Genomic DNA, 25,484 nt, shown 5'->3' on the forward strand with positions numbered 1-25,484 from the left:
GTTCATTGCCACATGGGCCCACTATACCCGAAGTCCTGTCATCTCCGACGTTGAATGCTCAGGTGGACACGGGAGGATCGGATTACTCCGTACATTCTGTACTTCGTATTCTCACATTTTCAGCTACAGCATGTCATATAAAATGAGATTGGGTTCTCAGCCTCTCATTCGCTTAGGTAGGAGGCTCTCCCAGAAATGAATGGGTGCTCTTCCACGGGTGAGAACCTGACAAGGGGATTGATTGGAGGATCCAGAGTTGGTCAATAAGTGGTTCAGATCAGCCCTGGAGGAAGGTACGGGTGCGCGTCACATAGGGGGCCACCTGGCCACCTAAGCGAAAGCTGATTGGGGAAATTGATATAATTTGAGATATTTGTCTCAGATGTTATAGTGTTCCAAGGTTCGAAATGGTGCAATATGTATACATAAAGTTTCCAGAAACTGGAAAATGGGGACCGGCTACCCGTAGCATGGCATTTCTGCGCCACAGGCTTATCCTCGTGTGCCCCTGGGACCTGTGGAACGGCTGAGGAACGTGTGGAAAAGGATGTTATGCGCTAACAGCTGCACTACCGAATGTGCCCCGTAGTATTAGCGGGTCATACTTAAATGAGATATTCAGATATCAGATATCATAATTACAAATACTTCCCGAGGCACTTAAAATTGTATACATATACCCTGCGTGCATCTGGGGCAAACTTCTTTCTAGGAATGAGTCGAGGCAAAAATCAATAATTGTACAAGAAAGGAATGGCGCTAAAGGCTAACTGAGACCCCCGCCGCCCGAATCCATGGAACCACATTCAATGATTGGCTGCCCACAACCAATGAGGCCTGAAACGAGGTGCGAGCGGGGCACTTTAGCGTGCCGATCGCTGGAACATTGTTCTGTTTTTTTTTTCCCGTGGGGCGCGATTGCGATGGGGTTTCCTTTTTTCCTTTCTCCGAATAAGGGGGAAGACCGTCTTTGAATAATTCAATAAGGGTATATGGAGTACACAGTACAATAACTGCCTACAATCAATGTATGTGAATAGGTTACTCCGTATAGTGTTTAAAATAAGAGGAATAGCCTAAATAAGGTACAGGGGTCTTTACAATGCAACCCCAAAAAGAAAAGTGTAATCAGGTAAGATTGTAAGATTTGTATACAATTGCAGCTGCTCCATAAATTATTCGGTAGTCGACCCCGAATGCTCCCAAGTCCCCACTGACTCGGATGGAATAATTACTCCTGACTCTCTCTCTCTCACTCCTGGCCTCTACGGGTGATTACCTTTCATTCTTTTGCTTCTCTTTTACTTCCCCTGCGCCAATGCGGTATGAGCACTGATCGCATATCTGATTCAAACGGGTAAGTTGGAAACCCACCCTTTCCATTGTCACGGGGGCCCGTCGAGTTGCGCATGCAGTCGTACAAGCCCCCAAATTTCATTCAAGTCAGATTTCACCCGCAGAATCGTGTCAGACTGACATTCCTGGGAGTACAGGATGATTTAGAAATTTCGATTTCTACCCAGCGCCATCCCGTCCAACTCGAGGTCTGCGAAGGAACACAGAAAAGAGGCAGACTAAAGCCCTCGAGTCCTCGAGCCCTCGACCTAAATATACCTGGGCTACACAATGCAATCCATCAAAGTACCCGACTTCCTGGATACCGGGGCCGCGTCTCGTTCGCGCAGCCCCAGCGTCGTTTCTACCGATTCGCAGTTTTCTCGAGTCAACCTCATGTCACCACCGTCCGTGACCCCGGCCCCAGCGTTCATCTCGCCATCTGCAGCTTCGGAGATCATCTCTGCCGACCAGGAGTTCAACGCCGCCGATTTTGTCGCTGAGGATGAGGAAACCGGGGCCGGCGCCACAGCGCTGGTGACCCCGGCCGCGCTATCGCTCCTGAACGGATTCCTCGATAACCTCTTGTTTAACATCCTCGCTTCGTCCAAGTCGACTCAGCTCGCATGCATTCGACCCGCCATGGCCGAGGTGCTAAAGCCCCGCCTGGCCAAGGAAGTCGTGGCCTCAGCTGAAGAAGAGTTGAGCGAATATATGGGTGGAGCGGACGATGAGCAGACGGAATTCCGCGGTGGCCAGGAGCCCGGCGGCGATTTTGATCTAGTACGCTCATGGAAGTTAACCCGTCTACGCTGCATGGTCTACACACGACTGGGCGATATGGAAGAGGATGACGAAGACGAGTTTATCGCACAAGATAGACTTGGAGAAACCGATGGAGCACCCCGCAGATTTACCAGCCATGTCGACAATATTACACCGGCAGCTTCTATTTTCCTTACCTCGATCATCGAATACATTGGCGAGCGCGCACTCGTCATTGCCGGCGAGACATCGCGGTCTCGTTTGTCCGCACAGCTCAATAATGGCGGCGATGAGTTGAATGGATCTGGAGAACGAAAAAGAATCGACCGACTTGTGGTGGAGGATCTCGATATGGAGAAGTTGGCCCTGAATGCAACCTTGGGTCGCCTGTGGCGAACGTGGAGGCAGCGCAGACGCGGAACCACTCTTTCTCGAACACTATCTCGTGAATCGTTCCGCCCACGTGGATACTCCCTGGCAAACAGCCGAAAGAGCAGCATTGTGACGATTGAGGAACCAGTGACTCCCAAGGAGCCTCTCCCCGCGGCGAATTCCCCGCCTTTCGACCCTGCCACTGTCCCCTTGCCAATGAGTGATTACGACGTTCAAGAGATCGAGGTTCCGGGCTACATTGGCGATCTAGATGGGGAGGTGCAAACCATGCAGGCCGTTATCGCTCACAAGGTGCGACCACGTAGTCTGATGGTGTTTTCGTCACCCTCGCTTGTGCCAAAATCTCCAGGTTCAGTAAACAGCTCGCCTGTGAGTGCGTCGGCTATTGAACCGGGCAAATCATTCCGTCATGTTCGTACGAGGTCTCTACCTAATGAGGCGGCCACACTCAACTCCGCCGAGGAGGAGCCAGAGTCCCCAACAGACCACCCATCGCCCACCGCATCGGAGAAAAAGCAACTAGAGACTATGTACGAGGACGATGAATCAGCAGAATATGTGGATGCAGCCGAAACTACTACACCTGGCATTGCTGTCACGACAGAACACGACAAGACACCTGCAGAAGCTTCCGAAAATACGAGAATGTCAATCTTGCATGAAGAAGAAGAGGACACGCCTCCTGTCAGCGAGACGGTTGCATCCTTGCGAGCTATCGCACAAGATGAAGACGCTATGACCGATCAATCCAATAGTGCTCGCGTCTCCATCATATCCTTGGGCGATCGGCCGAATCAGAAAGACCCAGAAGTGATTGAGGGCACTGGATTATGCGAAAAACCTAAATTGACTTCGACGGTACAACGACCAAAACGACAATCCTCCAGGGATGTCAGCCTACTGAATGCAAGGTCGATCTCTGAACAGACTAGCGATTCTGGAATGCAAGCCGTTGCGGAAAGTCAGCGTTCAACGCAAGGGGTTGAGACCACGCCGGCTCCACCCGCACCCCCATTCGAGGCTGTCACATCTTCTATCGATAACGATGCGACCGATGATCTGAATAACATGGCCACGACCGCGACCCCTCCGGCTCAGCCATCAGAGGCACACACCGAAACGGCAAAATCTTCAAAATCCCTCCCCGTCGATATCACTCGCCCGACTTCTAGTTCAGGTAATTCGCAGCGATCGAAAACTCGCCCCAGACCTGCTCCTTTGGAGGTCACAGCCAGCAACCGAGGCTCCCCCGCCTCCGCCTCCGCGTCCGCGGTCGAACGAGCCGCTGTTCAGCGCATGTCTCGACCGTCGACGTCGACGGCTTCATCTATCATCACTAAGACCCGTCGGTCTGGGAGCTTCGGCAGTGCACGCGAGAATACGCGTCCAGTAACTGCTGGCTCTACCACATCGCACGTTTCTAGCAAACTGAAGGGTCTCATGGGTCGACCACTAGGTGAATCTGGCTCGCCCCGCATGCGCAGTTCGTCTGAAACCAGTCGCGCATCTGGGAGCGTAGACTCTGTAGACGATGATATTGCCGATTTGGATAAGTTGATCAACAGTGATGAGACTATCCATTACACCCTTACTCCGCGAAGTGTCAGGGAGATGACCTTACCTGACATGCCTAGCCGATCAGTTCCTCGATCAGAGACCGCAGGTGTCTCCGACCTGGCTGAATTCTTAAATACCACCGCGCCACCGGACGAAGAAAAACACCGCCCTCAAGCCTCAGTTTCCTCAAAGGCAACTGGGGAGATGACTCCAATCTCGCACACCAGATCCATTGAGTCACCCAAGCACATCCCGCTTACTACGCGCTTGACCAACATGTCATCAACATCGAGGTCTAGCAAGGTTGGACAGGCGCGGGACGCGCGAATCTCACCCTCAGAGTCGACACGCGACTTCGCGGAATTCATGAGATCGACTGGCCCTGCTAGTGGGCCAAACGAGTCTAAGACCTCTCCAAACGAGTCTAAGACCTCTATCTCTGCCGAGAGCACGCGTCCTATTCGTCCTCCCTCAACTCTCTCCACTGCCTCCCGTGGAAACCGACCTAAGCTTCAAGCTCGATCTGCCGAGACGGGAGGATCTCAGACTTCGGATCTCATCGACTTCATTCGTGAGGGACCTCCTATGCCTGCAGGTGCGCACCGAATCCCTCGGACAGTCGCACCTTTCCGCAACACCATTGACTCGGATGATCTTCATCTGGATAACACTACGTCCAACTCTTTCGTGAGCACTGTTAATGGATCTACGCCCAATAAGTCCTTGACATCTCTTGGTTCGCGGTCCGGCTTGCTGGATTCAAACCGAACCAAGGCTACAGCCTCGGGAAGCGCCACAGACTTCGACGAGCCCCAGCCTGTTCGGAAGCAACGCCGTGCCCCAGATCCTTACGCCATTGACGACGACGACGATGACGCCCTTCTAGAAGAGCTTCTGGAAAAAGAACAAAATCCCAAGCCTAAGCGCGAAGAAGAGAGCCTGATGGATTTCCTGCGCAACGCTCCTCCTCCCCCATCCTCTGAACAAACCCCACAGCCATTTGCAATCAGTGCTCCTGCATCAAATGGTCTCTCCGGCGCATCGGGCATGAAGGCACGTCTGCTTCGCACCTCTCAAAACTCCTTGCGCACACAAAACGCCCCCACCAAGGTCCAATCCAATTACTCTGCCAAGGTGGGCCAGGAGCGCAACACTGGCACCATGCCTTCCATCTCAAACCGCCAGACCGACACCGGTGATTTGGCGGATTTCCTCCGAAACACCGGGCCTACTCCGGCCCCCAATCGATCTTCACCAATGGGCTCTAAGGCGAAGGACGGTGGCTTTTCCCGTTTCTTTGCGCGCCGAAAGAAGGTCGAGGCCTAACGGTTTGAAGTATCCTGACGACATTCTCGACTAATGTCTTGCTTTGCTGAGCGTTCTAATTCATCTAACGATCTACATATCATGTCCATCGCTTCGGCCTTTCTTGTTTGTGCAACAGCACTGCCATCGCTATCATTCCCTTTCTTTTCACTTTGTTCACATAGAGTCACGTCCTCTTTTCCTTATTGTTTACTATCCCTACGGCCGGGTGGCTTTTTCCTATCTTTTCTTGCGCTTTTGTGCGCCACATTATTTTCTACCTTTCTGCGTGCGACTAAACGATTAATACTGACTTCGGGTTTTCTATTTTGTCTCTTTGCTGGGACGTCGCTTTGATTGCTTTCGTGGATTTCGAGATACCATGTCTATTCTATACTTGGGCTATTTTTCAATGCCCTGAGACTCAGAAACCATTTCATTCTTCTGTGAACACCATAAGTCCAACACGTAGTAATAACTCGACTTGCGTAAATACAAAACAATTAGACCCAACAATATTTGCTGCGTGAAAGAAGAATCCCTCAAAGTATAGATCGCAGACTGTGGCACCGGAAGAAAGTTAATCCCGGACTCCCCTTACCAGGTGTCATCAACAGCAAGCATCCGTGTTTACAACCGCCAATTCCACGTTGCAACAATGGGCACCTCACCAATCACGCTGAGGACCATCCTTAGCTTTCTCTTTGTCTTCGCTCAGCTCGCCAGTGCCCTAAAATTCGACCTCGTCGCCACCTCCGGCGGCGGCAAGAACGAGCGATGCATCCGCAACTTCGTCTCCAAGGACCAGCTCGTCGTTGTCACTGCCATCGTTGGTGGCTCGAAGGGTGATGGCCAGAAGGTCAACATTCATGTGCGTGGAACTATTCCTGGATGTGGATGGGATTTCGTCCTTGGTCTGCTGGGACTTGGGAGCCAAAGCCGAATTATTGAATTGTGGACTGCGACTAATTCTTCTTTTTCTCTATATAGATCAAGGACGCTATGGGCAATGACTACGGTCGCCCTAAGGACGTCGTCGGCGAGACACGTCAACTTTTCACTTCGCCCGCGGACACGGCTTTCGACGTCTGCTTTGAGAACCAGCTTGTCGGCCACAGTAAGTGATAGTCCCCTCGAATAACACACAATTCGCCGAGGAAAATGCCGGAGTTAAAGATAACGTGATACTAAAACAACACCACCCCATCAGACACCATCCAGAACCCCTCCCGCCCCATCGAACTTGACGTCGACATTGGCGCCGACGCTCGCGACTGGAACAGCATCCAATCGCAGGAGAAGCTCAAGCCCGTTGAGACAGACCTCCGCCGCATTGAGGAGATGGTTGCCGATATCGTGACCGAGATGGAGTACCTGCGTGCGCGTGAGCAACGTTTGCGTGATACCAATGAGAGCACCAATGAGCGCGTGAAGTGGTTCGCTTTTGGCACCATGGGTATGCTTATCGGGCTTGGTGCTTGGCAGGTTGTTTACCTGAGGGCTTACTTCAGGTATGTCGAATTGTGGTTGTGGTTGAAGGTGGAAATGGTTACTGACTATTTGGTTCTTGCAGATCTAAGCACCTTATTTAGATTTACTAGTCCATGGAATGGTTGCATCTTTGATGGTTCTTTTTTTTGGTTTTGCAGCGGTTGCATTGCAAATCCTTTTGCTCTAATGTCGAGTGGCATTCTGTTCAACAGTCATGATCTCAATGATATAAAATGTACACCATGCTTTCTGCAGCCTGGCGCTAATAATATTTCTGTTTCTCACATGTGATACCTTCGGGATGGTTGGTTAGCTATACTTCACAGTGCTCCTTTTTGCCCAGTGTAGTATTACCCGAGTATTCCTAGATTATTTAGTATCTACCTATGCTAGCACAGCACTGCCCACGTAGCAGGTACCTTGGTAGGTAGCCCTGGAGGGCTTTGTATTTCTGCATGAGGTCAGTGTATACATCTAGATCGAAATGTTGCAGAGGGATTCCGGTGAAACCAAAACAACAGGCAGGCCAAAGCAGCAAACGAAAAGGCCTAAAGGGCCCCAATAGACACACAGGATTTAAAGAATTGCGCTGTGTCGACAAGTGTGTAATCCACGGCCTCTCAGTGGAATGCTTAGCATTGCAAACAGAACAAACACCGGGCATTGCAGGAGCTTTTCGGTTCCCCGGGCTATTACACCGGATGATGTCAAAGCCGAGCATCAAACGCCAAACTTCTCATCCCTAGAGAGAAAAAGCAAAGTCCCGACTCTCTATAGGATACTGTACACCACGATGTCTGCTCCACGTATACTCCATCGCGTCGGGCGACCAGTGCCATCATCCATAAGCACAATCACAAGACTAAACCGCCAATTCGGCACAACAGCTCTACGCCTCAAAGATGGCAGCGACGAAGCTTCCCCGGAGGTAAAGGCGCACCGCGCAAACCAGGCCAACAAGGCCCCGAACCAATTCGTGCCCAACACAACCTCTACCATGACAAAGGACTTCGTCAATGTCGGCCAGAAGCCCGCGCCGCCGGAGATGCTGAATTCAGCCAATCCCAACTACAGACCGTCCGATCCGTACCCCGGAAGGATTGAGCATTTCACCGGTGGTCGCCAGGATAACGGGGCGCAGAAGCCCGAGCTTGGCGTTGGTGAGATGGAGGGTATTACGTTTAAGGTTGAGCCTTTGAAGAGAGTTGGGGAGGAGCTAGCCACGAAGAGGGCACGCCTGCTATGTTCGTACCCATTCCCATGCATGCTTGCACCTCGGTCTCAATGCCAAGGCCGAGGAATTGACGCATAAATATGCCCAGAACCATTCAAGCTAATCAATTCCACCGCAGACCAAAGCCGCAAACGCGGAATTTTGGAATCGGACCTACTGCTCTCGACCTTCGCAGATGTCTACCTGGGCAAGATGAACTACGATCAGCTCGTCGAGTACGACAGCTTCCTCGACGAAAACGATTGGGACATCTACTACTGGGCGACACAGGACTCACCAGAGGAGATCTCACCCTCCACTCCTAAGGAGGATACCATCACCGAAACTTGGAAGGAGAGCGGTGCCAAGAGCGGTGAATGGGCGCAGACCATTGGCGCTTTCAGGGCAGCTTACCGGCCTGTACCGTCGCGCTGGCAGAACTCTGAGGTCCTCACGCTGCTCAGAGAGCATGTTCGCGATAAGAGTGCTACTGGCTTTGAGAAGGCCAAGAATAAGAAGACTGGTGGTGGTGGTGGCTTGGGAAGAATGCCTGATGTCCAGGTGTTTAATTCGTAAGGGGCATGTGGAAGGGATTGAACTCGGAGAGTTGGTCGATTTCAAAACTGTACTATAGTTGTCATAGTGGTCATATTGTCCATAGAAGGCATGTATTAAGAATGTTGTATATTTGATTGTACTGGGATCAATGGGTGTGGAATTCACAGATTGGGGGAGACGACCAAAGTCAGTACTAGTTTCGAATATAACAGAGAAAATTTGAGTGCAAAAGGACATTCAATTCTCTATCTTCAAAAAATGTCGTCGAGACCCTGATCTGGTCTGTATAGATGCAAGTCATGTGACCACTTCGCTTAGTATTAGGGCTCCACGGAACCACACAAGGAGAGCAGCGAAGCGGCTTAGGGCTTGAGCGGGCACGTCTGCCTCCCATCTCGATTTTACCTCCCCCCTAGAGTCAACGACAATCTCCGCCCATCCCTCTCTCTCCTTCATTGTCTCATTCCCATAATGGCTGAGCAGCTGGTTCTTCGCGGCACCCTTGAGGGCCACAATGGCTGGGTTACTTCCCTCGCCACCTCCCTGGAGAAGTAAGAACGACCTATCCCGATCGGGGATTGAATTTTTGAAGGGACAAAATTCTGACTGGAATGTTTGATAATAGCCCCAACATGCTGCTGTCCGCTTCCCGCGACAAGACCCTGATCATCTGGAACCTTACCCGTGATGAGCAGGCCTACGGTTACCCCAAGCGCAGCCTCGAGGGTCACTCGCACATCGTCTCTGACTGTGTACGTTTTTCTTCTCCCGAATGAACCACGAAACCATTGGATGCGACAGATGGATTTGGATGGCGCATTTCGAAAATGAAAATAAAAAGATGGGAATGGTTTTGGCTGACCGATGGTCTTGTCTGCGTTATAGGTGATCTCCTCCGACGGTGCCTACGCTCTGTCCGCCTCGTGGGATAAGTCTCTCCGCCTCTGGGAGCTCTCCACCGGTAACACCACCCGCACTTTCGTCGGCCACACCAACGATGTTCTGTCCGTCTCGTTCTCCGCCGACAACCGTCAGATCGTCTCCGGTTCCCGTGACCGCTCCATCAAGCTGTGGAACACCCTCGGTGACTGCAAGTTCACCATCACCGACAAGGGCCACACCGAGTGGGTTTCCTGCGTTCGCTTCAGCCCCAACCCCCAGAACCCCGTCATTGTCTCCGCTGGCTGGGACAAGCTCGTCAAGGTACGCTATCGACTCCGAATTTCCCTGCAGAATCTCCTCCCCGCCTTGCTTTGCCCGCGTGATGTTTGCATAAACGTATTTGCTACTTCAGAGCCCTTCGGGGCCATGAGACAATTTTCACCCAATGCCTGATGGGCACAGCAACAATTTTTTTTGGTTTTATTGAATGAGAGAAGGATTGGAAAAAATTTTCCTTGACACTTGACATTCTTTATGAGGGTATCGACGCTAACATTTGATCCGCGTCTAGGTTTGGGAGCTCGCTTCCTGCCGTCTCCAGACCGACCACATCGGTCACACCGGATACATCAACACCGTCACCATCTCCCCCGACGGATCCCTCTGCGCCTCCGGTGGCAAGGACGGTACCACCATGCTCTGGGACCTTAACGAGTCCAAGCACCTCTACTCTCTCTCCGCTGGCGATGAGATCCACGCTCTCGTCTTCTCCCCCAACCGCTACTGGCTGTGCGCTGCCACCAGCAGCTCCATCACCATCTTCGACCTCGAGAAGAAGAGCAAGGTTGATGAGCTCAAGCCTGAGTTCGTTGAGAAGGGCAAGAAGAGCCGTGACCCCGAGTGCATCAGCTTGGCCTGGTCCGCTGACGGCCAGACCCTGTTCGCCGGTTACACCGACAACAAGATCCGCGCCTGGGGTGTTATGTCGCGCGCATAGATTTGAGTTGTTGTATCGGAGCTTGAGGAGCCTCTTTTTGATCTATTGACAAGGGAATTGAAAAAAAGTTCAAAAGATATGGCCAGAAGAGCATTGGTTTGGGATGTATGAGCCACGAGCAATGAAGCACTTCTCGCCGGGACTGAGGTGTCCCCGGCCTGGAGGTTTTCTGACATGTCTAGCCTACTTGATCCGCATGGAAAATGTATGGAATCTTGTACAAGACGTGTGATGTTCTAATACCAGTTAAGGCATCAAAATGTTTCCTATTTTTCTTCTAAAGATACCTTGTAAAACCATCGTACCGTATGTCCGTTAGGTTGTACGTCTTTCCTCTCGTTTGTGCTCCCACTTGTGCTATCCATGTACAGAGTAGGGTAATGCTACATACTTTGTACCTAAGTATGGTATGTATGATGAGGAGAGTCAAATCATAGAAAAATGGTTTATGGTTTGAGATTTCTAGATCATAATGTACATCATGCTGAATAGAGACGCCTTCACGGTTCTACCCATCATTTCTTTCCAAGTCTCTTCAAGGCCTCGTTGGCCATCATACTCCCCCTCCTCATATCCAATTCCATCGGCCAACGCCTTGGCCTCGGTGTACCGCTTCTTAGCAACCTCTGGTTTCTTTTGAAGCTCAGCCAACTCGCCCAGGTTATACGTCGCAACCACGCAGGTAATGTCACACTCCTCATCCCGTATCGGGGGTCGAATGTGCGCCGAAACTTCAATGGCCTTCTCCGCCCATTTCTGCGCAGCCTCAACAGTCTGCTCCGCTGTAACAGGCTGCTGTGGCTGGGACTTAGGGGGTAGTTGAACCTGGCCAACCAGAGCGGTGGCGACATCGTTCAGCAGCACCACCTGTTTGCAAGATATGGAAGTTCCCTCGGCAGCGCGGATCAAATCCAATGCGCGCATATATAGAGGCATGGCAAGCTCATACCGCTCCTTGGCGGTATAAGTAGCAGCAAGCTCAGCCAACGCCGTCGCGATTTCAGTGAGATTCAGCCATGCCTCGCCGTCTGACCCCTCGCCACTGCTAGAGCTCCCAACGGGAAGTCCCAGCCTCTGACGACGGTGCATTTCTCTCAGACAGATCTCCACAGCAGCGACCTGCGCAGCCTCGGCTTTCTTCTCGTCCTGTATATAATCGCTGGAGTAAAGCTCGCCAAGCTTCATCGCAATTCCAACGACCTTCTTCAGTGCTCTATCTCGCTGACGAGCCTCGTACTGTGCCATTGCTTTCAGATCTTCTTCGGTTTCCTGAATCGCCTCGGTGTCGACCTTGACATTGGCCGGTGTCTTCTGCACCTGCGCCTGTGCTTCCTTCACCTTATCGGCCGCGGCAGTAGCGTTACCTACTGTGACTTCCTCCACCCAGGCCAGAGTCTCGTTCTTCGTTCGCTCCAACACATCAATCGCCGGCTTCACAAGTCCAGCTTTCTCCAGCATCATAGCAACCTGCAGCTTGATCCCAAGAATCTCGTCCGAGTATGGGTGTATGCCCATCTCGAATGCTATATGCAGAGCCTCTCTGTACGCCTTCATAGCCTTGGCCGGGTTGAGATCGATTTCGGTGTAATAGACAGCCGTGCGGAGAGCATCGGCCACCGGCGGCGGGAATTTGTGGTACTGTGGCCCGACCCGTGTCACTTCCACATAGGAGATGTAGGCGAAGATGAAGGCACCACCAACAACCGAGATGATTGCTAGTGGCATGAGGATGGGGTTCTTGCGCCAGATTCCTTTAGATGCTTCGCGGTATTTGCGGCTGATTTTCTGCATGATCGTGAGGTGCCGTGTACCGGATATGTAGGGGCTTGCAAGTGGTTTGCCATTGTTGATGCGGGGTTGGAGGGTTGGTCGGGTGGTGTTGTTGATGTATATTGAGCGAGCGAGACTCTTTGGTTGTGGTTGTAGAAGTTTTGCGGCATGCGCGCTCGTGCGCCGTGATGCTGCGCGGAACATTGGGAGCGTGTGAGTGGAGTATTTGATTAAAAACCCAATTTTTGATTTTATTCAACTGGTTGTCTGATACAACCTCGGAAATTGACTTAGAGAATAGAGAGAGAGAGACGGAGAGGGTATATGGTGAGTGGTTGATGGGAGAGCCCTCGATTTTCTGGTGGTCCAAGCTCCGCTCCGCCATATGACGTCGCCCGCTGTAGGACCTTCCCACCCATTCTGTCCGAAAAATGCACTGGTTTGATCAAGCATTGCTCGTGGAGACCTCTTCATTCAGTAGATATACTAGCTCACAGTGACAATGTGTGGGCGATACGCTTTGGGCGTGGTATGTTACGGTTCCTCTATCTAGCCTATTCGCCAGCTGACCATCTCAAGCGCTTGGCGTACATCCGAGACCGCCTGCAAGAACAAGGCATGCAAGTGGATGAAGTACCAGACGATGATGCAGTCAGAGAGACATACAACTTTGCACCGGGCAACTTCGGTGCCGTCTATCGCGCTGATATCACCGATAAAGGGAGCTACGATGCTCAGCAAGATGCTGATAGCGAGCACAAGAAACAAGATTCGGAAATAGGAAAAGATGAAGTGAACCCAGATACTGAGCCAGTAGACAACGCGGCTATCAAATACAAACTCCAGAGCATGAAATGGGGCCTCATCCCATTCTGGACGAAGCGCCAGCCGGATTACGGATCCATGATGCGCACGATTAACTGTCGCGATGATTCCTTGGCCAAAGAGTCGGGGATGTGGACTACCATGAAGCGACGAAAGAGGTGTGTTGTCGTCTGCCAGGGCTTTTACGAGTGGTTGAAAAAGGGGCCTGGGGGCAAAGAAAAGGTTCCACATTTTATCCGGCGCAAAGACGGGGAGCTGATGTGCTTTGCTGGACTATGGGACTGTGTTTCCTATGAGGGCATGTGCAGGCCTTTCTGATATAAGTACTAATCGGGCTGACGAAATGATTTGCACAGGTTCTGACGAAAAGCTCTACACGTACACGGTGATCACAACCTCTTCTAATCCCTACCTGAAGTTCCTGCATGAACGTATGCCCGTGATACTAGAACCCGGGAGTGAAGCGATGAATAAATGGCTGGACCCCCGCCAAAAGACCTGGTCAAAAGAGCTTCAATCGATTCTCAAGCCCTATGAGGGCGAACTGGAGTGCTATCCTGTACCCAAGGAGGTTGGGAAAGTTGGAAACAATTCCCCAAACTTCATTGTTCCTGTCGACAGCAAGGAAAACAAGAGCAACATCGCAAACTTCTTTGCCAATGCGAAAACGCAGGAAAAATTAGATCCCTCCCCAAAGAAGGACCCTGTGTCGCTGAAAGTGAAGACGGACCAAGCCGAGCACCGCGCTACTGAGGATTCAGAATGGACCGAGGACAATGCCCCAAAACCGGTGCCAGCTGGCAAGAGGGAGCATACTCCAGAAGCTCCTGCTGACGCCGAGGAAAGTAAGAAGCGAAATGTCAGTACGGATCCAACGGAGCCATCGCCGCAAAAGAAGAAGTTGCGCAGTGCTACCTATAATAGCCCTATGAAGAAGTCTGGAGGGACCAAGGCAGCAGATGGATCGCAACGAATTACAAGTTTCTTCAACAAATGATACATGTAATAGTCAAATGGATCTTTTTTACTTTCGACCGATATATATACTTTTCTTTTTGTCAAGCAGGGATGAGAACGTCACGACCAAGCTGGATTTAATAGGCGACATTCATATCCAATACGTCGTTCAAACCCAGCTCCATAGAATAGAAAACTCAATTGACTTGGAAAATGCGATGAGTCGATAACAGTCCAATGCAAAAGGACTGTGGTTAAAGAAAGCTGGGCAAAAAGTTCAACAGCAACCGAATGCAGGTTTGAAAGAAAGAGTAGAGCACTGAGTTCACTGTTGAGGAAGGATATATATTCTACATAGGATTCTGTGACAATGTACACTAATTTCGAAGAGATCACTTCTCAAGCTCTCGTAGCTTCTGGACTAGCTTTTCTCTGAGGAAAGGACTCAACCCGAAACTATAGAATCGATCAACATTGATCCTAGTATGACCAAATTTAGGAAGGGGATACTTACATTCCATCTCGGGTTAGGATACGATACGTACCTGCTAAGTATTAGCTTGGCCTGTTGAGTCTTATATAGTCAGAAAACATACCACTTGGCTGATAATTGCCATTGTCTCCAACGAACTGACCGTTGGCATCGACCTCAAGACTTCCGAACATATCTTCGGGCCTGTCTGGCATTAGTATAAATCTCACAGAATAAAACGTGCTCCTTGAAACACAGGCAAGCCCCTACCAAGCAATCCGCCCATAGTCAGGCGGCCGTCTGCCATCGGAGATATGAATCCAACCACCACGTCCACCAGAGCCCGCGCCACCCTGACCGCTAGCACCACTGCTCGAGTCGTCTCCACGACGTCTTCCGCGTCGGCCCGTTAACAACACACCGCCTGAGTTCAGGTTCGCCCCGGCCACAGACACCATGACCTGCGCTTGAGACTTGGCATCGGGGTCTTCATGTGCGTATTCCGAGAGTACATCTTGTACTATATTCAGGAATTTTGGGTTTTCTTTGAAGGTGTCTGTTGTCGGTGGCAGTTGAGTCGCGAGTCCGATAGCCAGGTCTGGGTTGACAGGCTCGGAGGGCAATAGTGACAAGACGTGGGTTCCACTTGGTTGTTCATTTGGGAACACGTACTATGAAGAATTTAGCTTCAATGATGGCTCTGTAAGGTGGCGCAACAGCATACTATGTACGGAGACCCTTCCAATGTCGATACACAACGGAATTGGGTCCATTTGGGAAGAACCCGGGCCTGTCGGCCAAATGCTCTTGCTGCAAACATTGGAGGTGTAAGTATATCAAGGTACTTGGCAGTGAGTAATTGAGCAACTAGGTATGAGGTCGGATATCACATTCGAGAGAGCTGGATCATAGCTTGATTGGAATGGCAGGCGGTTTTGAAGGCGGTAAATATATGCCGGAAGAAAAGTGGACCCAATGTGCTAGCTCATGCCAATTTTACCAGGCAAGAAATACGGACGGGCTTACCTTTCCCCGGAGCCGTCCCGAGGTCCCGAGGTCAGCAAAGTATATTAGTCATCACATTTATACTGGCCCAATTTGGAAGGTTGTCCATAAAATTGTGAGTTCGGGTAGGTGCGGCCATTGAAAGTTTCCGACCAGAAGTGGCGGGCCTTAGAAGCACGTCCACTATATTGAGTGATAAACATAAGTGAAAGATCTGTCACAGACCCGATCTTGGAATTGATCTATTGTTGAGGCTACGAGACAAAAGAGATGGAGGGAAAATCGTGAAGAAGAAGAGAGGTGATGATGCGCCTATGGAAAAAGCGGTATATAAGCCTACAAAATGACAAACTAGGCAAATACTCAGTCTGCACACAGAGACAAACGCATACCCTGCATACATTGCATGTGTGTCAACATCTATTCTCGTTAATGGCTAACAGATTAGATACAGCAAAGGCATCCATGGATGCAATATCCGTCATAATGTGCATAGGAGAGCCGAAGACCGACGATATTCTAGTTGAAATCTATTTTCTTGACTAAAGAGGGTGGATTTGATGAGGAGCTGTCCAGTGGTATGGATCCATCTACTGGTTATTATAACCCCAAAAGGAGGCGTCGCCAGTCCCTAGTTCCTAGAGACCCCTAGACTTCATTGCAGGTTCCTTCTCTCCCTGAAACCGTCGTGAGCCACTATTCCTTTTCAGAGCGTGACAAATCCCGATTATTTCCTAAAGCTGCCTCAACTCGGGAACTGGGCATTCTAAGCCGCTCCAATCATCGCTATCCACAGTGCAGGGCATTGAGTATAAAACATTTGACGGAGCACGGCGTGGATATCTCACATCCCTAAATCCGCTCATCAGGAAACTCATGCTGCCCAGATTAACGCTGTACTCCCAAGCTTGCTTTCTATCACGGAATTTGACATCTTCAAGGTCGGTAACCACCACTTGTCCATTATCGCAGAACAGAAAATTACCTAGGTTCGGGTCATGATGCTCGGCATTGTACTTGTAGAGCTCTTGGAAAGCTATCTCAACTCTAGAGTTTTATCTCCACACTTGTTTCGACTAGTTTCGCAAGACCGGGCAAAGTAGTACCTTAGACCTCTGAAAGAACCACGGCCGGACGCCCATTGAGGGAGCCTTTACTGAATAGAGTTGGGATCACGGTTCCTTGAAGCTTTTGTAGCTACTTGTAGGTGGATATTTCATTGGGAAACTCATATTCCCGTCCATTTTTCTGTTGCTTGACGATGACTGTTTCTGGAAGGTCAAAACGGGGCTCCTCGAGTTCTAAGCGGTATACGGTTGGATGAAGCATATTCCGTAGCGCATCGTTCGTCGTGGTGACATGTTTACCGCCAAAATAGAACCTCTATGTGTGTGAGATTTGCCAAATCATCCACCCTGTATGCTGGATAGAGCTTTACCAGATATTGGACTTTTTGAAACATGCCTATGGTGTTTAGGGCGAAGAGCGCGATGGGAAAGGTTAAAGAAGGGTGGAGGTATGTATGTGGGAACCAGGCGGCGGACTGTATTTGACTACCAACACAAGTATCGCTAGCGCAGTACATGCAAGGAGTGTATTCCCTGCCACCTTGGCCGTAATATTTACACTAAAGGCAAAGAGTGCCTCGAAGGTAGGGACATGTTCGCGTGTGGGTGGCAGTATTCAGGTTGATAGAAAGGCGGTACACATAGGCCCGGCGCGGCCTATCCATGTGCCTACCCCGAGCACGGGTCCACCAGATTGAAAGGGTCCAATGGCTAGTGGGGATGGGGTGGTCAAAAATAAAGTTCGGTTTCTCCCGGGCTCCACTCGGGTTCTCCCGTGTTGTTCCCGAATTTCCTACAATATAAGGTTATTGTTAAAACCTGCCAAAGTAAACGTCCCACCATACCTAGGTATTTATGAGAAAGGGTAGACGGCTCTATATTGTTATTAATAATTGAATACTTGTGACCTGAGAGGTGTGGGGACCTTGGCCATTTGATTGTCCAGATTAACCAAAAGTTAAGGTTTTCCATGGAAACCTCATAGGGCAGTCGCTTTCCCTTGAATAAGATCTTGTAGCTGTGACCGACCTAGTCGTGATAGGTAGGTCAGTTAGGGGCGGGCTACCTGGTAATCTCAGGAATTTGCAACACCTAAGGGGGGTTTTCCAGTATTCTTTTTTCTTCCTTCTCTGTTTGACTATTTATGACTCCGTTCTTGCACCTTGATCTCTAAATTTCCGACAGTTTCCGCCCCTGGTCATGCCATGTTCGCTATTATCACCATCGCATGTAATACCTGGCCTTCCCGCACTTCTAACACGCCGATGTCGTAGATCGTTCCTTAGGATCCTGGATAGACAAGCCCATGAACCATAAATTCAGCGAAACGCATATAATATACGCATTGGGGGTAAATTAAAAGACCCGAGACGACGATAGCAGTGTCAGCTGAGGTGTTGCAGGCCATCCAAGCGGTGCATACCGCAGCATGCTCTATAACGACAATTCTAGGATCCCCGCTGAACCCGGAGGTAAAAGACCATGGCATGCATTCGATGGTGGTACGTTAACTAACTAAAGATGTCTACCTTTCCCCCAACATCAGCCAACAGTGTGTTGTCTCACATCATCAAAACAGGTGGACCCAGTGCCCTCGCGCAAAAGATTGGCTTGTTGGAAAAATCACTGCCTTGTGACTCAAGACCAAGACCAAGAAGAACACCATCCCTGCCAGTATAACGGGACAGAATGAGACCCCATGCTAGGGCCAACACTGCCCCAGCCGAGACAAGGTCAAGCTCTTCCTACACCATCCCGAGCGAGAAAAGCTGGGGATGTCGATTGTTCACAAGAAAAGCTGGGGAGTTGGATGGGTTGAAAATACAGATGTGGCTCCAGTGTGACAAATATGTGAAAATATTATCTTTCGAGTCAATTGGCGGAATATGTGGGTTGTTAATTGTTATGGATCCCTGCAGACATAGTCCTGTCACTACCCATGAATCCCACCCCCTACTCGTTAGATATTATTCCAATAGTCAAAGTTGTATGGAGCGAGGCAACCACACAAATGTATCTCAAGGTACATCTATTGACAGAATATATGAATCAAATACTGCGGTTCAATCAGAATGGGGCCCATTGAAGATATGACGGTGGACGCAAACAATGCAAACATCAGAAAACACGTGATCGTGTCTTTTGATGGAGCTGTCTGTTTCGGATGTTCTTTGGAACCGAATCGTGCTTGTTAATTGCAGTGTTCACGGGAACGGGGGAGCTTCGGATGTGTCATGATACTTGATCTGTACAATAATTTGACAGTTCTTCCCTTGTGTACCCGCTAAGTCACGACTTGCGCCGGTGAGAATTGAGTCGCATTCAAACATACCCGGCTTCCTTGTGTTCTGTGCTTCGATACTTCTTATGATACCCATTTTTTTCGGACGGATTTTGCTATATCTAACTTTCAATTACTCCTGACATTCTGTTCTGGCCATTCCTTTCATTCTACCATGGCTACTCCCTCGGCCAAACCTGGCGCAACGCCAACTCACCTGTCCTCTCCCCATCCATCCTCCGCTCCTCTATCTCGATCACTCGCCCATAAATCGCCTTCGATGAGAACTCCGACAGGCTCGGGACCCGCACATGCGCATCAAACGAGTGTCTCATCTCATCAGTACGCTACCCCTCTCGCCGCCACTAGTGGGGTCGACGACACTGTTAATTTCAGCTCACCTTCGGCTCTTTTAGCGCTTGGTGGGTATACTGGCATCAGTCCTTCTCCTGCGGTGCATGATGGTCTTGTTGGTGCGGGCATGAACGAGAGCGACATCCAAAACCTCGGGATGCAGGGAATCAAGCTCGGAGTCGCGCGCGACAACGACGAAGAGCAGAGGCATCGCGTCGAGGAGGTGGTTCAGCTCCTACGGGCGCGAGTTTCGGGTAGAGGAGTTTCACGTGAAAGTGTGGAACGGCTGAGTCGACTCGAAGGTTTCGAGTCCATTTGGCAGGACGATAATCTCAACATCGCCGGCAACTTCGTCGATCTTGAGATTGATTTCTACGCTGGTCAGGATGTCGTCAAAGACGTCAGTCTACGATATGCCACGCCTGAATACACTGAAGGTGTGCGGCGCGAGGAAGCTACAGCGGTCTTGAAACGTACCCTCGCACAGTCACCGGAAGACGCCGAATGTGGGAAATGGAGGTCACTCCAAGAGTTCCACGAAAATTTACAATGGCTTGCAAAGCTTGACAAACTCAGTCAAGAAGTTAATTGCTTTGAGGCGTTGGAGAATCTCGAAGAAAACTTCAGGCGCATCTGGGCGGAAGAAAGCAAGGATGGGAAGCACGGCGGCGAGTATCAGCATCTTTGCGCAGGTGTCATCGGGCGCCCCACCATGCATAAGGGGAGTCGAATTGGGCTCGGCTTGGAATATTGGGTTGAGCAAGCCAAAGTCCTGGATGCGAAGCAGAGCCTACCATCTTCGGATGCTATGGAGATTGACGCACAACATGATGAAGGCTCAAAGGACGAGTTGGATGGTCAAGGCAGATCATGGACTGTCATGATTGAATGCGAAGAGGGGTATCCGTCCCTGCGCATTTCAAAGGAGTGGGTTGGGAGCGAAGTTTTTACTGCGGGTGAAAGCACTGAATTGCTTCCATCAACTGGTGCCGCTGGGTCTGTGAACTGGATTGATCCTCCGCAGACCACGCGGTTAACCCATGGTAACCATGACCCCATGGCGTTGGACTCTAGCATGCTGGAGTCATCTCCACCCAACCGTCGCTTCGTCGGTAAACTTGAACCAGCACTCGACGTTCCTATTCTTGCAGCCTCAGAGATCTATCGTCAGCTCGGTATGCAACTCCCACAAGAGTTTAAGATGATCACGTACGACGCGTTGTTGGTGTCGGAATCTTCATCCTTGACATCACCTGTTTCATCTCCTCAAATTGGCCGTAGAAAGCGCCGAATGCCAGTGCATGCTTTTGACTCGGAGGGCAAGCAGTATACGAAACAGCATAACTACACTTTCCAATCCTTTGAGTCCATCACCGGTTGCACCATCCGGGATCTACCCTTCTCACACCCCCGGCAGCTCGCAGATATCCTTCCGGTACGTGTGTTTTCATCCGATGTTGTCTTTCACTAACTCGTTTTAGATCCTACGGCAGTATGCCGTGTTAGCCAATCTGATTCGGAAGACGTTTCATCTTCCCAAAGACCAGGCCAACGCCACGGAGTCTTCAAATGCAACCCCCCAAAAACCCCGCGCTCCTCCTGTCCAAACCCCAGACCTCTTCGCTGGCCAAGACGGGCCCATAATCTTGAACAACGATGATCCTAACGAGGAGAGATTGAATCTGCTGCTTGGTCAGAGTAGCTCGGATAATAGCAAGAGTGACTCTGGGGTTGGAATTTCAACCCCCTCCAGTGGAGGAAAGAGTCCCAATCGAGTGTCCGTGGACGACGTCAAAGTCGATGTGACATTGCGTATTCAACTCGGTCAGGCGCCTGCTCTCATGTTGCTCATCACAGATCAGAGGAACTACGAGAGCCCCGAAGCCCCGCGATCCATTCAAACCCCCAGACAAATCGCAATTTGCTTTGAAGTCGGGCTCAATGGCCAAATCTCAGTTGTGGATACTGCTGGGTTAGTGGACAGCGAACAGGGTGGTGACACTGAAATGCAGGGAATGGATAACCTTGATCCAGGGCTCCAAGATGTACAAAAGAAGATTGCCAAAGTGCTCGAAGTCTCGCAAGACTTGAGCATCTTGGTTGAGTGGGTATTGCGTTGGATGCAACAGCGGGCTGGCAATGGGTGAGATCCAGTGGTACCGAGATACAACATTCTTGTATTCCCAAACCAAGGCAATCCTTAGTCCCACAGTTGCTCATGACTGATGTCTGACATTGATATGCAAACCGCTAGGTGCAGTTGTACGTTGGTCGCAATGTATACTGTGGTTAGTGTAACGCCTTGCTAGCTGAAGTATCATCTCGCTCTCGGGGTACTCCACCATCCAAGCGCCACATGACTCATATAATGCATGGGCTGGTGGTTGGCTACTCTTGTCACCAGTTCCTACTTGATTGAGATCTGAATATCTAAATTCTAGATAATCTCAAGCAAATACTGGATCACACAAAGTGACTAGTGATATATAGATCAACACTATCATTGATTCAATAAGTTGAAGATCCCAAATTACAAAGGTTTTCTAGCTTTGTATACCTAGGTCTGCATGGTACACGGAACCACCGGCGTGGAGAGAGCCAACCTCAGACTACTAGAAGCAACACGCTACGCTGCACGTGGGAGTCCCACGAATGCTGGACGGCATAGGGAGCAGTTGGTATCGAAGATATGATGGCCAAGGTAGTAAAACATCGACAGAGAGTGTGTGAATGAGATGAGAGGGTATTTATACTTCATACTCCCTATCTAGATCGCACATAGCACATTCCAGCGAATAAGAAAACAGAACTCAGAGGGCTGTTGTTACTTGCCTTTTTAAGATAAAGCTGTGGTGTATTTTCTTTTTAATAAACACAAACATGGTCCCAGAGTCAACATGCTTACGGAGTACTAACTGTGTGTGGACTACATATATGGACGTCTGTTTCAGCTTAATGCATGTCACATCCACCATCCATCTCCAACTATATTCCAATGTAACACTTCGTCGACCCTCCAAAGATACACCGAAGGATCTTTCCAAAATACCACAGCTTTCTCAAATAGATACATACCTATGCATGTAGGTGTACCTAAGCAAACAGCCGGCGCTGTTTCAGAGTTGATCAGATAAGTCTAGGCCCCGGACATGATGCGGGGCCAGCCCCGGGTCTACATTGTGCGTGACTTTCGAGATCTGAATGGCTACTTCATGCCTCCCGTTCACACCTCCGGAGGCAGGCGTATGTCGTCGGAGCATGACACTATCGATCAGGCGCCAACAGGAAGGTTGCACTAGATTGACGTTGACTGGATTGGTAGAATGAATACCAAGATGCGCCTAGACGGACCAGTACGGTTGTATCTGCAGTTTAATAGAGTCGGGCGTCAATAAGGGCCTGTGCGGGTCACATTATACCTAGTACAATGTTGTAGTCTTTGTTTTACTAAATCGGCCAAAAGCCCAGATGTGGTAGAAATTGGACCCTAATGATCGTATATTAAGCGAGACATTAGATCTCAATTTTACCCGGCTAATGGATCTGCCAGGTGCAAGGGATACCATGCCAGTGCCATTTGTTGACTTATGAGGCATTATTCGAATTTTGGTGAAATCCACATGAGAAAGGGATTGAAAGTGAGGGTTTTAGCACTGACCATTCGTGTGATTAACCATAAAGGGGCGCTTTTGAGGCTTTTTCTTACTGCCTCTTGTATGTATGTCATAAGCCCTACCACTAAATCATCAGAACAAGAAACCAACTTTTCCATCTTTTCAATTTTATGATGCAACACTTTTTATGTTCATCTGTGGATCTTGGAAGCGAGCTTTTTAACTAAACCTGGGTACGGGCTGGGCAAGAAGTCCGAAACCAGTATAGAACCTTGGCATGCTATATTCCAAACCTGATGATAAACCTGACGATCTGACGAAGATCCAAGCTATCCATGTGTCATATCCACCGCTTCCGCTTTCGAGCATTCCGATGAGGCATTTTGCAACATATTTTCGTATAAAAACCCTCAAAATATGTTGGTATACGGAGTAGGGGAATTCGGCTATTCCTAAAGATATGGAACATCTGACCTGATTCGAATCCGGCAAATAAGAAGAAAGCAATTACGTGAATATCAGTTGAATGTGCGATATTCTAGTCAGCGTGGTTTGTCACTGGCGATAAGAGCCAATGGGAAGGGAGCGATAAGAAAGGGGCATGTCGATCTATGGGGGTTTCTGAGATTTTATTGATATTTATATTATTTTCATATTATTTCTTTGATATTATTATTTTATATAGATTATATTTCTTTTCTTTGCTTGAAATGTTCTGTGGTATGTTCTTTGAACTGCATTTTACATATTATAGATACTACAATGTACACGACATCCTGTATCCTCATACAGATACACAGTACCACGCACAGCCCCCCGGACTTGACCGGTGACTAAGCCCGGATCTAGATGTCTCATGCTATTAATATACCTGCAGTTGAAACTCTTCAGATTTAGATGTGGCTCCAAGAATATGCCTCCAAGGTGATCTGGTATTGCACTAAATATACAACATACAAAACCAAAACCTGGAGAAAGCACAGGGCTGAAGATCGGAACCTCAGCCACTCACTCACCTTAGATTCCTGAAACTCCCGACATCTGCCAGACTTCCATTTGCCGGAGAAAATACGGGGGAAGAAGATCTCTTTCGCCACTTTTATTCTTCCTTGGAGAATCCCTGACCTAAATCTCCCGAGATGCATATTCTGTCCCATATGAAAATATAGACTACAATGTTCTTACCTAAGAAAACGTACCCAAAATCACCCACGGACTCGTGACTCTTATAGTACATAATTGAAATCACACATATGAATAACCAAAATGCCTGCTCGACCTGTAATACTGCTTTGATTCTCTTATCCATGGCCGGTGTCGGGGTGGTCCTAGCAAAGCGGCCTGATTGGTCCAATTAATGAATCGACGGGGGTTTCGAGAACGTTTTGCCACGGTCCACCCCACTGGTCCGACTATGACTCGATCCCAGACGCGGCGTGGCTGGCTTCTCCAGTCAATGGAGTTGGGATGGAGTTTTTGCGGAGTTTGTGCGGACCTTGTATTACAGAGGTATAGCCGATGTACTCTATACCGGTCCGGCTCGCGTGATAAAGTACATGTGCGGCTACCCGGTCCGACTTGCTGCAGGAACAGATATACAAAGGTCTAAGAGATAATGCGTATAAAAAGTATAGGTACTTGGGAAAACAAGAAGTTCTAGCCGTCTCACAAGCCACGCGATAATGAAATCGCGCTACTGTCATTTGGTGATAGCTCCGAAGGGCAGATCTCAGGAACCGCGGAGTACTTAGCCGTTCGCGTTGTACAGTTTCGAGGGCTATTTTCGCGACGCGCGTAATTAAAATTGCATAATTCAAGGGCCAAAAAAAGGAATCTAGAATTCACCTTGCTTTTTCGTCTACAGTTCCTCATGCACTTGCGGGATTTGCAGCTGATATGCGCTCGGCCCAAGGGTCCTGGCGTCGGCTTGCTAAGAAGCGTGACCAACGTATCACCGACTATCTATGGAGTACTCAGCATGGATATTTACACTTTAGAGGGGAACATGTGTAGTATGTCAGGGGGTAGGTAGACCCGGATAAGACGAGGAGCCCTATTTCGGAGAAAATGCCGGGATAAGAACCAGATATGGAAGGCCATGCGCTATATTCGGCTCTATATAACATCCCCTGTACGGAGTAACTAATGCCTCTAACTGTGTATATCTTATCGGTCCAACGGGAGAAGAAGGATCATATTGCATTTCAGTGCATTTCATAGAGTTTCATTACAAGGCCAGACCCCTGATTGGGCACTAATTAGGGCTATCGCCAGTCAGCACGGAGTCTTGACTGGTTCGGGTGGCGGGAGCGGTTTGGTAGACATGGCGAAGATGCGGAGGTGAAAGTCCGGAGAAGAGCTACATTGTACGGGAGTACGGAGTGCGGAGGATACAATAGAGTGCTAGTTCGCATCTAGATTCGAATATAACAAATCAAACTGCTATAAGAGTAGATCTCTCGGCGAGGACCGGCGAAAGATGTCTAGATGATGCGACGATGATGACACGGAAGTTAGCGAGTGGCGTTGAATTCGGTAAAAAAGGTGAAACTTCATATTCACAGGCTACAGCGTTCCCTCGGTTGTGAAAAGAAAAATAAAAAGGGTTGAGATAGTTGTTCTATTTTGATATTGAGGCATTAA

General features: G+C 49.5%; 8 protein-coding genes across 8 annotated transcripts; 5 read left to right on the top strand and 3 right to left on the bottom strand.

Annotated features, from left to right (window-relative positions):
- Positions 1–1,626: 1,626 nt before the first annotated feature.
- Positions 1,627–5,376, top strand: N7489_011598 (uncharacterized protein; the record flags this gene model as incomplete). The annotated part of the gene is made up of 1 exon (XM_056717347.1): positions 1,627–5,376. The coding sequence occupies one exon, from the start codon at positions 1,627–1,629 to the stop codon at positions 5,374–5,376; it is 3,750 nt and encodes a 1,249-aa protein (XP_056564969.1).
- Positions 5,377–6,013: 637 nt separating this feature from the next.
- Positions 6,014–8,635, top strand: N7489_011599 (G-protein comlpex beta subunit CpcB; the record flags this gene model as incomplete). The annotated part of the gene is made up of 5 exons (XM_056717348.1): positions 6,014–6,226; positions 6,346–6,472; positions 6,566–6,866; positions 7,516–8,090; positions 8,199–8,635. 5 exons carry the CDS (start codon positions 6,014–6,016, stop codon positions 8,633–8,635), a joined length of 1,653 nt encoding a protein of 550 aa, XP_056564970.1.
- Positions 8,636–8,978: 343 nt separating this feature from the next.
- cpcB (40S ribosomal protein RACK1) lies at positions 8,979–10,782 on the top strand. The gene is made up of 4 exons (XM_056717349.1): positions 8,979–9,168; positions 9,243–9,369; positions 9,503–9,820; positions 10,071–10,782. Exons 1-4 carry the CDS (start codon positions 9,089–9,091, stop codon positions 10,494–10,496), a joined length of 951 nt encoding a protein of 316 aa, XP_056564971.1. The 5' UTR covers positions 8,979–9,088; the 3' UTR covers positions 10,497–10,782.
- A 176-nt stretch (positions 10,783–10,958) lies between these two features.
- Positions 10,959–12,470, bottom strand: N7489_011601 (TPR domain protein; the record flags this gene model as incomplete). Its single annotated transcript, XM_056717350.1, has 1 exon — positions 10,959–12,470. One exon carries the CDS (start codon positions 12,468–12,470, stop codon positions 10,959–10,961), a length of 1,512 nt encoding a protein of 503 aa, XP_056564972.1.
- Positions 12,471–12,768: 298 nt separating this feature from the next.
- Positions 12,769–14,088, top strand: N7489_011602 (SOS response-associated peptidase; the record flags this gene model as incomplete). The annotated part of the gene is made up of 3 exons (XM_056717351.1): positions 12,769–12,795; positions 12,846–13,389; positions 13,448–14,088. 3 exons carry the CDS (start codon positions 12,769–12,771, stop codon positions 14,086–14,088), a joined length of 1,212 nt encoding a protein of 403 aa, XP_056564973.1.
- A 352-nt stretch (positions 14,089–14,440) lies between these two features.
- On the bottom strand, positions 14,441–15,340 carry N7489_011603 (uncharacterized protein; the record flags this gene model as incomplete). The annotated part of the gene is made up of 5 exons (XM_056717352.1): positions 14,441–14,504; positions 14,563–14,593; positions 14,645–14,724; positions 14,791–15,191; positions 15,245–15,340. The coding sequence occupies 5 exons, from the start codon at positions 15,338–15,340 to the stop codon at positions 14,441–14,443; spliced, it is 672 nt and encodes a 223-aa protein (XP_056564974.1).
- Positions 15,341–16,259: 919 nt separating this feature from the next.
- N7489_011604 (uncharacterized protein) lies at positions 16,260–17,110 on the bottom strand (the record flags this gene model as incomplete). Its single annotated transcript, XM_056717353.1, has 4 exons — positions 16,260–16,572; positions 16,593–16,676; positions 16,727–16,908; positions 16,940–17,110. 4 exons carry the CDS (start codon positions 17,108–17,110, stop codon positions 16,260–16,262), a joined length of 750 nt encoding a protein of 249 aa, XP_056564975.1.
- Positions 17,111–19,048: 1,938 nt separating this feature from the next.
- Positions 19,049–21,374, top strand: N7489_011605 (RNA polymerase II mediator complex middle subunit MED1; the record flags this gene model as incomplete). Its single annotated transcript, XM_056717354.1, has 2 exons — positions 19,049–20,662; positions 20,709–21,374. 2 exons carry the CDS (start codon positions 19,049–19,051, stop codon positions 21,372–21,374), a joined length of 2,280 nt encoding a protein of 759 aa, XP_056564976.1.
- Positions 21,375–25,484: the final 4,110 nt, after the last annotated feature.

Source organism: Penicillium chrysogenum (genome assembly GCF_028827035.1).
Source record: "Penicillium chrysogenum strain IBT 35668 chromosome Unknown utg000005l_segment0_segment0, whole genome shotgun sequence".
Lineage (NCBI taxonomy): Eukaryota > Fungi > Ascomycota > Eurotiomycetes > Eurotiales > Aspergillaceae > Penicillium > Penicillium chrysogenum.